The sequence below is a fragment of the Didymella exigua genome, assembly GCF_010094145.1.
Source record: "Didymella exigua CBS 183.55 unplaced genomic scaffold M421scaffold_36, whole genome shotgun sequence".
NCBI classification, from domain to species: Eukaryota; Fungi; Ascomycota; class Dothideomycetes; order Pleosporales; family Didymellaceae; genus Didymella; species Didymella exigua.
This window is the reverse complement of record NW_022984810.1, coordinates 120,712-135,731: the sequence shown is the minus strand read 5'-3', so window position 1 is coordinate 135,731 and position 15,020 is coordinate 120,712. Positions and strand designations below refer to the sequence as shown.

Here is a 15,020-nt window from a genome sequence, read left to right as displayed (position 1 = left end):
CATCCTGCGCGAGTACTGATTGGTGGACGGTCCGTGGCGTCCAGCCTTTTCCGTCCTGCAGGCAAACCACTGTCGCCATCCACAATCCAAGCTTCTGGCCGGGGTGCAACACCCTTTCCACGATGTAACCCGACCAACAATCCACTCGGGACTGCAATTCGCCGTCCGTGTGTGGGGTGTGGTAGGGTTGCCACAGACCAAAGCCTCGTAGCGGCTGCTTCGAACATGCGGGCACCTGGTCCACTCGCTGCAGGCTTCGACCTTCATGCACATCTCGAGATGACCTCCGCTCATCATATCCTAGCGTTTAGTCTGCCGCGGTATTTTGCATCCTGCTTCTTGGCACACCGACCACCCCTGTTTACTAGAACCCTGACCTTATCACACTGGGACCAAGCTCCTACCCTTACCCGTCGAGAGCCAAATAATACTTACCCACCTTGATGCGCCTCTCTATGCTTCATTGAGAATTGCCCCTCATCCATTTGTCTATCTTTCTTACACACCTTACACGGCACTCGACTACAGATGCACTATCGTTAGCACTTGTAACAACCACCAACACCACTCGTTTTTCCCAACATGGCTGTCGCCACGCCTACCACCACCCAGCCCATTGAGGTCAAGAAGGTCGATGACGCCAGCAATGCGAATGCCGCACCCAAGAAGAGGAGAAGAAGAGCACCGGCCACTGGTGCTACAGAGGACTGCTTCTCTTGCAAGAAGCGTTCAGTCAAGTGTGACCGGAGACGACCATACTGCGGACAGTGTGTCGAAATCGGCAAAGACTGCACTGGATATCGTACAACTCTAACATGGGGAGTGGGAGTTGCTAGCCGTGGAAAGCTTCGAGGCTTGTCGCTACCTGTTGCCAAATCCCCGCCTACCACCAATACCACACGCAAAGAGTCGAGTGCATCCGCCTCCACGACCAATGGCTCTACCAGCGCCAGCCATCATTCATCCAGCTTCAACAGCCGAGCAAGCGTCGACTTCGGTATCCACACGCCCACAAGTCCCATGAGCCCCGCCAGCATCTACTCGGCCCCGCAAGAATACCAGTACTTCGGTCCAACCAGCCCAATCCCCATTCCCTCGCCGTCGACCCCACTTGGATTCCCCATGCAGTCACATGGAGAGCACTTCGATATGATGCACTCGTTTACCTCGAAGATGAGGAGACCATCGCAGCTCAACAGAGGGCCTCTCCAGAGGCTGCATACCTCAATACATTTGCCGTTTGATGAAGGTGGTTTGTCAGCCTCGACTGCATCGCTCGGCACATATAGCGACAGCGACTTCCCATCACCTGGAGAGTACCCACGTACCCCTGCGGATGAGTTTCCTTTTGCGGACTCCTCAGTCCCACAGTATTCGCCCATCCACTCCTACGACCAAGCACGTATCGGCTCAATGGACGGCTTCTTCCACGAGGCTCCTCGATCACTGCCCATGGCGGACGACATGAGCTCCAGTGTTAGCTCAGATCAGAGCCTGCAGGACTATATCGAGGTGAGCTCGGCACAGCAGAGCATGGGACCTGTTGTGTTTCACGATGTTTTTGCGGAAGGGGATGTAAGCTCGAGTTATACTGCGTTGTCTCAGCCAGCTTTCTCTTTTCTTCCATCGGAGGGTACGTCTATGTCTTCTTACGGTTCTGGTCCCCTGTCTCTCGACGTACTCTCGCTCACCACATCTATTCCTCAGAGCCTTGCTATCGCTTCGCCCCTTTCCCCTCGGATGCTATACCTGATGGACTACTACGACAAATTTATATGCCCGGTGCTGGTGGCTTTTGATGGCCCGTCAAATCCCTACCGTATGCATATCATCCCTCTAGCCATGCAGAACGAAGAACTCCAGAATGCCATCGCCGCGCTATCGACGAATAATATGCGCATGCGCGGAGGTCTAGAGGGCCGGCGCCTGAGTGCGTCTGGAGATCACCGCCTCATTCCGCAGCACGCATACTCGCAAATGACCACTTCCGAGCTACGAGAAATGCATGGTCAGCCGACCAGCGAGGAGAAGCATCACAAGGCGCAATCAATTGCTCTGTTGAACAGAAAGCTAGTGGATATCAACGGCTCGCAGGACGACTCTGTTCTAGCCACACTTCTTATTCTTTGCCTCTTCCACGTCTGCGACTCAGGATTCACAAAATTCAAGACCCAGCTCGCAGGCGTACAGAAGCTGCTTGCTATGCGCGATAGGACTGTGCAGTCTGATTTTGTTGGTTGGATCGAGCTCTTCTTCACATGGTTCGATGTCATGACAGCGGCCGTCAACGACCGTGAGATTGAAGTTCGTGGCGACTCACTGGATATGATGAATCTCACTGCCAATCTCGGCGTTCTGGAGCACCACTCTGGCTGCGAAGGTCGCCTATTCAAGCTCATTGCTCGACTCGGAAGGCTCAACCTACTGAGCCAGAATCGACCTGTACGCGACAACGACGACACGCCTCGATCTTCTCCACGGCCGAAGAAACTTAATGACTTCTATTCTTTCAACTTTGACCAAATTGATGGTAACGGCTGGGGCACACCGATTATCGAGTATCAGGATCCGTTTACATCTGCACGCGAAGACCCATGCTCTCCATTCTGGGTTGAGTGGAACGATGTACGAAATCGTCTGCAGGAGTGGGAATTCGGTGCGCCGGGTGAGAACGCTGCAGATAACTGCGAAGCATCGTCCTCGATGCTCACCATGTCTCCCAACGAAGCTGCACTGTTCCACATCAGTGAGAGCTTCCGCTACGCAGCGCTGCTCTACACTGAGCGCCTCGCCCATCCCACACTTCCAGCTGGCGCACTCAACTTCCAGAACCTCGTCGCACAAGGACTCTTCCACATCTCACAGATCGGCATCACAAGTTGCGTCAACAAGTTTTTACTCTGGCCCCTATTCATTGTCGGCACTGAGTGTGTCGATACTGAGCACCGCGCCGTTGTGCGACAGCGCTGCGTCGAGATCCAACGCGAGAGCGGCTTCTTCAACAACCTCAGTGGTCTGGAAGTGCTCGAACGCGTATGGCAGGACGACGACGAGTGGGTTGATGGCGACATGCAGAGCTCACGACAAGGTCCCTTTGGTACACTACAGCAGGCGTTCCGGTGGAGAAAAGCGATGGATCGCGTCGATGGGGAATACATTGTCATCTAATTTTGGTGGGGTGCAGCGGGATCTCGCGTCTGTTGGGCACATGCATTGGAGCCGGGGTTAGCATTTATTCGGCAAAAGTGGTGATGCGTCGAGCGATAACGTTGATTGTCTTTGTATATTGCAAGATGTTATGGGCAGCGATACCCTGGCGAAGATGAAGCAGCTCGATCTGCTATTGATTAACGAAATGTACGAAAGCGTTACTATTCTACTCTACAGCCACCCCTCTTTGCATCTTCTCTCGTGATCACCCTTCCTCGCAGCGCATTATGGCACAGCTTGACATTTTACGGAATCAATGCTGAAGGATGTCTGAATTATCGGGCGCCACGGTCGTAGCACGGGCTTATCCACCGGTCAACTGGCGGTCCCACAAAAACGACCTGGTGCACCACACCACAGCATCACGGCACTTCTTGAGCCTCCTCGCTCATGTGCTTAATTCGTCGACGCACAGCCTCACTAAATCTGCAGCACTCCTCCCCTCAGCCAATCAGCACTCACAGCTCACCTGCACCACTCGACGCCTGCTGATCTCCTGCAACTGCCCCTCAGCCACCGACTGGCACATAGGGGCCTTGCAACAGCTGCCCGCCGATGATCCACCGCGTCGCTGCGCTGCCAAGTAATGGTCTGCTGTGCGTGGTTGGCTCGGCGAGAGCGGGAATAATGTGTGTAGGCAGTGTTCGGCCACGCCGGTGATGAGCGTTCGCACGAGACGCGCGCTCATCTTGCCTCCTGAACAACACAGATGCAGGAACTATGAGATCTGTGGCTATGAAGAGTTTGCGCAAAGTTCGGAACAGGCATCTTGGTGAAGGGTGCTCTTAGGCCCAGCGCCCTCCGGCTTGCCATTCAAGGGATCGGCGCAGATCTCTGCCAGGTACTGCTAATCTTGTGTAGGACTTCAGAGTCCTGCAGTGCCTGCTTCTTGGTCGCACGTGTGGACCTGCGCGATGAGTTGCTAGAATGTCGCACCAATTCGTGTTGATGTTGCTCTTGCGTACAGTGCCCGCGGATAGTGATAGCCTCCGAGCAACTTATGGACGAGGCTACGGCACGGGAACGGAACGATAGCTTACCCCATGTCTCGATGCGACGAAGCCATTGTTTCGTCGACGCCTGAAGAGTCCTCAGGGGCAGTCTCTTTTCCGCTTCTGCCTTTCGCATGAAATGCACCATCGAGTCAATCTCCGTGCTTGCATTCTCGTCGGAGAGGAGCAGCTGGGTAGTAGACGACATGAATAGCAAATCCAAGCGCCCGGTGACACGATTTAGTGCGTTAAGAGGAGTATATTCACATTAGAGTAGGGATCCAATGATACGCCAGAACGTGAGAGCGGATCCAAACATCCGTGCTTGGTCCGCATCTAAAGTTGACTACCTACACGAAGGCTATTGATGATCGACATGCCCGTGTGCCTGGCAGCCCCTAGCTGTCGTCCGAGCACGCACGCGACACTTGTGTGCAGAAGTCGGACCGTGACGCAGGGCCCTTCTTCAACGGTGGAGCTAACCGCACTTCCCTCCTTGTCTGTATGTCGAGCAACTTGCCTGAAGCGGTAGTTTCGGTGAATGTAAATCTAGATCCAGCGCTTGTGATGTTCTGGGGAGACAATTCTGTACGTAAACAGCAGAAAGTACGAAGGCGCATTGTGTTTCAGAGCTGCAAACATGGGGGAGCGCCCGTGATTCGAGGGGTAGCGGAGTGGCTGTGGGGCCGTTGCTTGTCATCTCCGCTGTGACAAAGTGGCTTCGATAGCTCTTCGTGTTGTCTTTTGGTCCGTCGTAACGACAGGCAACTGGCTTTCGGATCAGGTTGCTGATTTGGGTCAAGTTTAGGAGCGTGGTGCCGCGGCCGGCTCGGCTTGCCATTGAGATTGGCTGATCAATTCCCAATGACATAGCAGTCGAGAGGGTCGCGACTGCATCAGACAGCTCCAGCTCACAATGAACAAGCAAGCATGAATGAGGATTTCCATTGTGCACATATTTTGAATGAATGATTGGGCTGATATGCACCTAACATGCTCTACCTTCGGTTGGGTGCTTGCCCTCACACTGAGTACACTACACCAACAATTCACATTGGTCCGCCCGAAACCCAGTACTCAAATTCATCTGGTTGCGTGCCCGACTTCCTCAGTCTCGGCAGCAAAGGCAGGACCAGGAACGTATTTCCACCTTACCACCGCAGACACACACTCCTTACTTATGCTGCAGGTTCAACAAGCAAACTTCTCGTGCCTCACGTCTTGTACCCAATGGAAGGTTCGAGAATCGTATTTTAATTGTTCCATGCATATTCGCCTTTTCAGCTTACTCCAGTCGAACTCGTTCAGCTGTTGGGCGACAAATTCTACAACGATGGGACAAATGTCTTCAAAGGGTAGTGGCTCGCTATTGTCGGCGTCGAGAGCGAGTAAATCATGTCCGCTCAGTTCCTCAGAGAGGGAGAGGTTTTCCGCATCCTGAGGAGACAGCGATTTCCCTACAGTCAGTGATGCGGTATGGTCTTCTAGACAAGCGTCTGTTTCTATTGGGGGTGTCACTGGTGGGCACCCGTTAGTAGCACTCGAGATCCGCTTTCTGATGGATAGAGGGATCCATTCGCGTTCACTGACCACACTTGCAATGAAGGTACCGTCAACATCCAGCTCGACAGCATCGTCATCCAACGGCTCGTCACTGATGTCCCACTTATCCGCAGTGGATTGTTGTGCTCGGTTGTTCACCGCAAGGCTTTCCGTTTGGTTCGTCTCTTGGTCCATATGTAGGAAAAGCGAGTTACGTCTGCTGTGAACTGAAAGCAAGCTGCGCTGTTACTGGACGTGTTCGTAGATCACAGATGTGGGACAAGCGGGAACTTCAGATGCGTCCTTTCGGCTTGTTAGTCACTGTACCAGGCGCCGTATGCTAGAAGCCCGCTCCAGTGCTGATATGGTGGCGTTCTGTTGATCTCGACAACAGTGTCCGCACTACACGGAATTGGAGCGAATATGTAGTTTACTGCGACAAGGCACAGAGGCAAACGCAAGACATGCGAAGCCTTATGCTGCAACGAGAACATGCGTGTTTCATCTGTAGTTGATGCTACCGAGCACTGTTGAGAGTCCGTTTGTTCTTGCTTGAACTGAGACAATGAACAAGAATAATAAGTGCAATAAAAGGAATAACGTGGACACCAACAGTATAGCAAGAGCCACCACCAAAATCTGATTGAGACAAAGTATTTTCCTTTTAACAGTGCTGGCACATTCCATCAGGGCGACTCAGGATCTGACACACGGTCCATGCTTCAATGTATCGTGCTCGTACTGCCTATTCCAGCCTGACAACAACCGCTACTCTCATGAGATTCTTCACAATACTTCACCTCAGCACCCAACCGTTTCTCACGGCACTTTCCACTCTTTACGGTGCATTGTACTCACCTTGCGGATCCTCCCTCTCCCCTCTTTCGATGACTTCACTGTGAGTCATCTCTCTGCTATGATAACATGATCACGATTCGAGCTGCACCATAATTCACCAGCCCGTTTCTTGACCAGCGCTTCTCGCGACCCGCCGCTATCCACTGCGCTCCTAGCCTCCCGATGAAGCAGCGACCGGCTCCCAAAGAAGCAAACCTCACGAAGCCCACGCCGGCCGTCCGTCTTACATTAACGTATCCCGCTATGACTGCCTTACTATGCCTTGCCCCACTTGCGTCCATTCCGCCCATGTCAGCAGGCTTCCATTGTTTACATAAATGGTCTGGGACGTGGCCAGCATCCCTGCTCTTCGGCTTGCGCCTCGCTTCTCGAACGCAGCCATGCCTGTACATAGCCCTACACCTAGGTCGGCTAGTGTCCGCGCCTACGTATCAGCAACTGCATTTCATGCATCTTATCGCTCGATTGCGGTCGTGATTTTGTTTTCTCGAAAGGGCATGGAATGTTCGCTACAGACGTGCTTGTCTAGCTCCGGGCGTCGATACTGTTCCTGCTTTGCAATTGCATGCTCCAGGCGCAATAGAGAAGTGTGGCTGGCAAGGCAAGTCGGCCTGTAATGCTCTCCCGCTTCTGCAGCTCGCTTGCAGTCTTGTGCATTCGCGCTGATCCACTGCCTGTCTAGATGCCCAGTGGTCCAGTGGAGACTCCAGCGACAAACACAGCCTTGAGTGCCGCCTAGAGCGAGAACTTGAGCGATTGCGTGCTCGTATGCTTTATTGATGGATGTCGCTTCAATGCTCTAGAGGCCGTTGAGGCAGACCGTAGACCCGTATCAAGTGGGCACTTCTCAGCGCCTCTACTTGCCAAGTTGCTTGTATGCTGCGGAACTCGCAGTACGAGGAAGGGTACAGCCGCCCCTGGACCCTTCGTTTCAGCAACGGGCGGGCATACCGACTCATTCGGCAGAATGCCCGAAGGCACATCATGCCTAGACACGATGTGATTTTCCAAGAGATGGTGCCGTGTAGCCTATCACGGGATACCGTAAAAGTGTGAGAATTACAAGTGCAAGCGTGCACTGGCTGCGATCAGCAAGTTTCCAGAGCGCGCCAACAGAATTAGAACGGCATCAATCTATCTCTCCGCACATTCGCGGTGACGGCTCATGCATGCCACCACGTAGGTAATGCATTGTGACAGGTACACCTCAATGCATCAGTAGCTTATTCGAATGTCGTGCATGTTTCGATAGTATCTTACGCAGAGCACCTCATTGGATTGCGGTCGTGCGATAGACGATGAAATGTTGCAAAGAACGATGCGGAATGTCCCGGTTGTCGTCGGACCCTAGGGTCGCGCGGCGAGCCGTGCTTCGATAACGTTCTGGAAGAGCAGGGCTAGTGATCCTCAAGAACGAAGGCGTTATGGAACCCCCATATTACGATGTGGCTGTGGCTCGTGATCGTGATGGGCTTCGTGATCAGATGCCTGCGTATATTGCCCTGCTTCTTGTTGAGGAGGCATCCAATGCGCTGGCTGTTCATGTGTTGGAGTATCGTGTGAAGCTCGGAGCTATCTGCATCGGGAAGGTCAATAATGTGAGATGCTGCGAGCCGCGAGAAGCTTAGAAGCGGAGAGCTGCGGACCAGGCTGGGAAGCCCTGGCTAACAGCGGCACGGGAGTTTAAGCGAAGGTAGCAAGGGTGGAGTAGGAAAATAGGAACATTTTGCCGGTGTCAGTGACATTCGATACGGTTCACGACGTTGGACGGCCCGTGACAAGTGATGGTGACGCATATGAAGGCCCGAGATTCAATGTCCGGTACCAAACTCATGTGCTCTTCGGTTGTTACTATCGTCTGCCGCTACATGGTCATCTCGTCGACGTCTTCTTCGTTGTAGCTGACCTTGGTCACAGCTCTGCATGACTTCTTTCGTGTAGACGCGGGATGGGCAGCTCGCTTCAGCACGGCAGGACCCTCGTCCTCCTCGCCCAGCTCGCTGAGCGGTGGCGAGCTGAGGCCACCTTCGTCATCAGATGCAGAGGGTGTAGGAACCGCCTTCGGCGTCTTCTTCGTTGAGCTAGCAGCCCGTTTGGGCGCCGCCTTCTTAGCTCGATTTCTGCCTTCGTCAAGGCCTGCAGCTTCACTGGCAACGGAGGCATTGTCGGTCGCTGCAGTCTTCTTCTTGGCGGGGGTAGCGGCCCCCTCTGGCGCCTCCACTTTCTTCTTGATTATGCGCTTCGGTGGCCGAAGCCATTCCTCCATTGTGGGGGGCCAGTACACTCGGCCTTCAGGTCCGCCCATGCCCACCTCCTCATCAGGAACGATAGGAGGTGGGACATCCTCCTCCTCTGCCTCCTCGAGCTTCATACCGATATCTTCGAGACCATCAGTCTTCTTCTTGCCTTTCTTGGGCTTCTTTTTCGACTTTGGAGTCCATGGCTTGTTCTCATCAGGGCGTTGGTGTGGAACTATATCATTGATCTTCTCAAAGCCTGGCAGCTTAAATGTCCGCATGAGCTCGAAGACAGCTTGTTCTTTATCCTTTGCCTCGATCATCAGATCCATTGTGTCTGGACAGGGAGGGAGGGTCATCACACGCGGTGAATGCTTCCTTCGTTGACTTCCAGTGATGGCGCTTGGACACGGCTCAGAGTAGTGCATCTTTGGTGTGATGTTCTTTTTTGACCATGTCTCGAGAATGGCAGGAAACATATCCATGACATCCTTGGTGCCTTCTCGAAGCTTCTTACTGTCAAAGAGGATGTTGTGATGATGGAAATCAAGAACGAAGGGTATGTTGAGCTCCTGGCACATTGGCAGCAGTTCGTGAGCGTTCCACACAACATCATCGTTCTCGAGGACAAGCCGTTTCTTGACTTCATCTGAGAGCCTGGCATAGTTTTCACGGAACCTATCCAGCGCAGCAGGCTTGTCACCAAATGCACCACCCAGATGCATGATCATGACGGCGTCACGGTCTTGTTGCGGCGGCAGTTTCAGCAGGGACAACAGTTCAGCGTGATACTCAAGATCGCGGATGGCGTTGTCAATGACGGACTTGCGTGGTGAGCCCAATTGTGTGAACTGGCCCGGATGAGTCGTGACTCTATGGCCAAACTCGCCAATGACTTTGCCAGCTGCAGCGAGAGCTTCTGAAGCGAAAGGCGCAAGCTTGTAGCCATACTCCTCGTGGCTGGCGAATGGAAACATCTCGCTGCTCAATCGCATGAACTTGATGCCATATCTGTCGTTCCACCGAACCATCTTGATGATGTCTCGGACATTGGCCAAGCAAAGCGCCTCTACATACTTCTTTCCTCGTGCATGATCAGCCGGCTGATCCTTATCAGGGCGGTTTTTAGTGGCATGCTCGGGCTGAGAGGGGTCCTTCAGAGGGTGGCGATGTTCGATGATGCTCGCGATTCGGCACGTTCTGGAGCTGAACACGGGAGGACTGGCGTTTCGAAGGTAGGTGTTGAGACAAGCCTAACGTGCATGTTAGTCTGGTAAGATTGCGTGGGGTTGTGCAGGGAACGCACATATCCTAACCGCCCCTTCCACGGAAGAGGAAGGTATTCGGCGTGTACAGGAGGCGGCCGTGCTAGGGCTTCCTTGAGGTCCACCTCCCCCCCCTCTTCGCGGTCTAAGCCTTCGACTTCAGGATCGCCAGTAACACCCGCATCCTCTGCAGGGGCAATATTGCTGTCTCCACCCTCAGTCTTCACGTGCGCCGCGCCAATCCCCCTTCTCTTAGCCCTGCTGGCTGCTGGCGCTGCAGAGGTGGCTCCTGCTTCGTCAATGTTCTCGGTACCGCTCGATGGAACTACCTTGACCTCCGTGGTTGCATTCTGCGAGGTTGAAGGCTTAGCTGAGGCCGCATTGACGCCTATTACTGCATTGCCGGCGTCAATGTCGTGCTGATGCAGGTGGGCCTCTCTGTCGGCGCATTCGTGCCGATCAGGTGAAGCCCGCAGAGCATTGGGCGCGTCGAACACCTCAGGATTAGCGTCTGGATTCGTGACTGCGGCGCCCCCACGGGATGATTGTCGGCGTGGCAGTTGTCTGCCTTTCGCTGCAGCCTTTGGCGGCAAAGGCACTTCTGAGCGGCGCATCTTCGAACGATCCACAGGTGCTTCACCGGCCGTAGGCGACGCAGCCACAGTCGAAGCCTTACGCTTTTGAGGCATGGCGTTAAGATAGGGGTAGGCACGAAAGCTATGCAAGACAAGTGGCGCTCGCTGCGCTGTTCGATATGCAACGGAAGGACCAAACCGTTGTACAAAACGGATCATCAAAGAGTAGGTCGACGTAAGATGGAGGAAAGAGAATATACGTTCCCAGACTATGGAGGGTATAGAGACATGCAATTGCCTTTGACAGCCATGCTGAACGAGAAACGCGTCAAGCTCTGAGCGCTGCGCGACGGACGACGTCATGTTGATGATCGAATCCGGCTAGCGTGACGGGTCCGATCGATCTTGCCCGATTAGCGAATTGCCTAAACACCACGACAACATCGCGAACACAACTTTGAAACTGCACTACAATTTGTGCTTGACAGGCGACAATGTGGTAGAGGAGGTAGTCACAACGTTTGGTCAAGATGCTGCATCACCACAGCACTTTGCATCTATCGCTCAGAAGTTCGAACCTTACGATTTACACGACTCAAGAAAAGGGCTGGCGGCAGAGGGATGGAGCAGACGTCATCAGCTGGCCACGAGTCACACAACCACAACCCATTCCCAACTTCTTTTGTGATTCTAGTCATGTACATCCACACCATATTCTCAGCGCGACCCGTCCTTTGGCACGTTACTAAAGTTCCAGTTTGGCGAAGACTGCCAGCCCGGCTCCCCAATATCCGCGGACGGATTTGCAAACACATCAGGTGCCGGAGTTACCTCTCTGGCGGGCACCTCGGAGCCTATCGATACTGTCGTCGGTGGCTGCAGTGTTCCTCTAGCTGACAGCTGGTCTTTCAGATCCTGTCTGAACTGCTGGTTAGGCATCCTCTTTTCTTCTGCGTGCTCTGAACACACACTCCTCTACGTCTCATTGCAGGCTCGAGGCCTGACAATGTTCAGCGTCTCACTGGGTCACGCTCCTACTTCTCCATCATCTTTTCCATTATTTAACTTCATCTTGCCCAGCTTCGCTGTAAGATCATCCTGGAAGTTCGTAGGTAGCTTCGGCCTGGGTTGAGGTGCTATGCATGGTGTCTTTGACCGAGCAATTCGCTCCTCTTCCTGCATTATCTCCCTCTCTTCAACGGCCTGAGCATGCTCGAGTGCTTCTACGTCGTGACTGTGTGGTGTTTCTTCGTAGACCGGTATCCGCCCAGTCACATCCTCGATGTGCGCTTCGTCTTTACGTGCCACGCTTGCGCCCTTGTTGTCTTTTCCGCTTGCTTTCTTTAGCTTCACACCAACTTGAATGCTTGCAAGAAACGCATCTCGATTTGAGTCGACAGCAAGTCGCACAGCAGGTGGTGAAGGTGGTGGAGCAATAGGAATGATCGGCGCTGGCATGTCGACAGCTGACGAAGCAATATGATAGGGTGTTACAGTCGCAGGCAGTGGGGTAGGCATCTCAGGAGGAGGAGTGGTGTGTTGATAAGGTCCTGGATTCCACACTGGCGTTGCAGATCCTCGAGGACTCGGCTCTGGTGACTGGACCCGTGACTGCATCCCACGTACAGTTGGAGTAGGTAGTCGTACAGAGCTCGCCTGCTTTGGTGGAGTCGGCGACTGAACGCGTATAGTGGGAACACGGCTACCACTTCGATGACCGCCTGCATTGCATATGTCGACCTCCCTGACCGAGGGTGCACCTCGAATTGATGGAGTAGGCATTTGCGATGCCTTAACAGATGCAGACGGTGCTAGTGAACCGACACGCACTGACCTGTCACCGTAGAAGCTATTCGGTCTCGATGGTGGTTGTTGAGCTGACAGTGCTGGCTGCTGGAAAGATCTCCCGGACTCGGACGGCGCTGGTCTACATTGTCGTGCAGCAGATGGTTCTCCTCGCTCGACAACCGGCATGAAGACAGGTTCGCCACCTTGTCCTACTTCCCTATTGGTCCCTCGGCTCCTGGACCTGCGACGTCTTCTTCGACCTCCGGGATGTCCACTTCGATCAGGACGGCTCGAGCTGTTCGTCTCGATCAGTAGCTCTTCTCCTTCCATCGTGTCGTTCGCGACACTCTTTGCACCCTCCCGCTTTTGCAGCGCAGCATCAATGTGCTTCTCAAGAAAGCCTTTGCTTCGATGTCCTACGTCGTGCTCGGCTTTGATGTGCTGGTACATCGTCCTCGCATGGGCCAGAAGACCTATGCCCTTGCCTCTGGCAGGAAGAGTGCCGAACGGCGTACCGTCTGGGCCGAGCAGTTTCTCTAGGCTTTTCCTCGCAATTTTCGCTCCAACAGGCAAAGCACCAGACATCCTGTGGTCACCACTCGATGACTGCGGCTCACTCACTGCCTCAGACCGGCTGCGCTGCTGCTGGTCATGGTCCCCGCGAACCGGACCATCTCCTACTTCTCTGTCACCGTGTTTTTCTCGTGATCGAGAGCCATGTCTCCGCCTGCGCTCGTGTCCTTCTCCGTAGCCAGAGTGTCGACGACGGTGTCCGCGTCGATTTCCATCACGCTCATCAGGAGCCCCATATCTCACCCGGTGGCCCAGTCTTTCTCCATCTCCTTCCTGCCTCGGCGGTCGATGACCGTGTCTTCCTTTGCGCGAGCGGTCTTTCCCCTGATATCTGCTCCCCCTCCGCTTTCGCTCATCCTCTTTTCCCCTCGCCTGCTCTTCCTTATGCAATCGGTAAATCCTCACGTTCTCAACCACGCCCTCGAGTATCAGACGTGCCGTGCCGGCACCACTCATCACGGGTTCACGGGCTCGGCGTCCGGACACGAGATCCTGGATGCTCGCAGCGACTTGCTGTCTGTACTGTTCCGGTGGCGCGGCGGGATTTGGGGTCAAGTGGCTATTACTCGCCATAGACACCAGTGTGAGGACGGGTGGAGATGTGCTGATTCCATACAGCTTTCATGCTGCGACTCTTCGCGTGCTGGTGAAGAGCTGCTAAGGGGCGCGTGAAGGGGGGCGAGTGATGGGATAGCAAACGCGCTGCGCTGTAGTTCATGGAGATGACTGGGCGCGCCAGCAGAGTGCCAGCACAGCATCGAACGCGCTCGTCACTGTAAGGCATCGCGGAACGAGATAACTAGAAATCATTGCATCGTGCCACTATGCAGAATATCACTATCCAAACACACCCACACATACAAACAAACAAACCCGTTCCAGCCCTCGCCAATCCACCCAGAACAAAACAAAACAAACATGACCCCTCACTCCTCGCCGTTTGCAAACTTCATAACGTCATACCTCATACCACTGCTCTTTTTAAGGATACCTCGCACCATCACTCTCCCTCACCTATCCTCTACAGCGGCCCCTCCAGCCCGCCGTCCGCATTCGTGACAACAGGCCCAGGGCCCAAGAACCACGGCAGCGCATCAGCAATGCTCTCCAGGGCATTCAGATCGACAGCCACCGGGGTGGTAGGGACGGTGACACCGTCTTCCGCCTGGTCGGCAGCATCTTGCAGCGGGTTCGACGGCGTTGGCAGGCCGGCGGCTTCTTCCAGGAGGGCCGCGTCGTCGATGAGCAGAACGGGGCCAAGCATATCTGGATCCCTGAGGATGTCGTCGACGAGCTCGCCGAGCGTCTTGTTGGCGTAGGGCTGCAGTTCCAGCGGCGCGTGGGCCGAGTCGGTCGCGGCCGTGGCGTTGGTGAGGGGGAACGGCGCTGCGCTGTCGTCTGCAGCCGATGCGTTCGCCGGGCCCGGCGCGGTGGAGTTTGCCGGCAGAGGGGAGGGGATGAGCGGGTACGACATGCCCGGGCGCGGACGGCGGTGCGACGCGTCTTCTGCCTCGGCGAGGGGCGCGTCGGCGGCGTCGTCGGGGCTGTGCAAGATACCGGCGGGCGGCGCGGTGCCGACGAGAGCCTGGTTCTGCAGACACTCCTCGTATGCGGCCTGCTGGTCTGCGAGGGTCTGTAGATACACGTCGTGCGCGGCGATGGCTTCGGCGGAGTGGTTGCAGCCCCCGAAGCACGAGTTGAAGCCGATTTGCGGGATGGGCGCGACGCAGGAGAGGAGGGGGAAAGCGGTTTCGCCGGGGAAGATGGGGGTTTCTGACGTGGGAACAGGATCGATGGAGATGACGATACTCGGCTCAGACTCATGCTCGCCGGCCAGGGGGTCAGGTCCTTCGCCGACCCAGACTATGCCGTCAGGTCCCAACTCGTATCCGGGCAGCAGCTGAGGTGCAGGAGGCTCGTAGTGTATCATTGGCGGGGGGAGGTAGTGGCCATGCAGATCCGCGATGTCGAAGTCCGGGA

General features: G+C 54.8%; 5 protein-coding genes across 5 annotated transcripts; 2 read left to right on the top strand and 3 right to left on the bottom strand.

The window, feature by feature from the left end:
- The first annotated feature begins 134 nt into the window (after window positions 1-134).
- Window positions 135-3,384, top strand: M421DRAFT_424567 (uncharacterized protein). Its single transcript, XM_033593790.1, has one exon. It carries the CDS (start codon window positions 583-585, stop codon window positions 3,166-3,168), a length of 2,586 nt encoding a protein of 861 aa, XP_033444933.1. The 5' UTR covers window positions 135-582; the 3' UTR covers window positions 3,169-3,384.
- Window positions 3,385-5,176: 1,792 nt separating this feature from the next.
- On the bottom strand, window positions 5,177-6,236 carry M421DRAFT_424566 (uncharacterized protein). The gene has a single exon (XM_033593789.1). The coding sequence runs from the start codon at window positions 5,937-5,939 to the stop codon at window positions 5,394-5,396; it is 546 nt and encodes a 181-aa protein (XP_033444932.1). The 5' UTR covers window positions 5,940-6,236; the 3' UTR covers window positions 5,177-5,393.
- A 2,153-nt stretch (window positions 6,237-8,389) lies between these two features.
- Window positions 8,390-10,989, bottom strand: M421DRAFT_424565 (UV-endonuclease UvdE). Its single transcript, XM_033593788.1, has 2 exons — window positions 10,146-10,989; window positions 8,390-10,092 (listed from the first exon to the last, which is right to left on the bottom strand). The coding sequence occupies exons 1-2, from the start codon at window positions 10,791-10,793 to the stop codon at window positions 8,467-8,469; spliced, it is 2,274 nt and encodes a 757-aa protein (XP_033444931.1). The 5' UTR covers window positions 10,794-10,989; the 3' UTR covers window positions 8,390-8,466.
- A 170-nt stretch (window positions 10,990-11,159) lies between these two features.
- M421DRAFT_274162 (uncharacterized protein) lies at window positions 11,160-11,699 on the top strand. Its single transcript, XM_033588831.1, has one exon. It carries the CDS (start codon window positions 11,301-11,303, stop codon window positions 11,574-11,576), a length of 276 nt encoding a protein of 91 aa, XP_033444930.1. The 5' UTR covers window positions 11,160-11,300; the 3' UTR covers window positions 11,577-11,699.
- Window positions 11,700-11,705: 6 nt separating this feature from the next.
- On the bottom strand, window positions 11,706-13,613 carry M421DRAFT_95223 (uncharacterized protein; the record flags this gene model as incomplete). The annotated part of the gene is made up of 1 exon (XM_033598289.1): window positions 11,706-13,613. One exon carries the CDS (start codon window positions 13,611-13,613, stop codon window positions 11,706-11,708), a length of 1,908 nt encoding a protein of 635 aa, XP_033444929.1.
- Window positions 13,614-15,020: the final 1,407 nt, after the last annotated feature.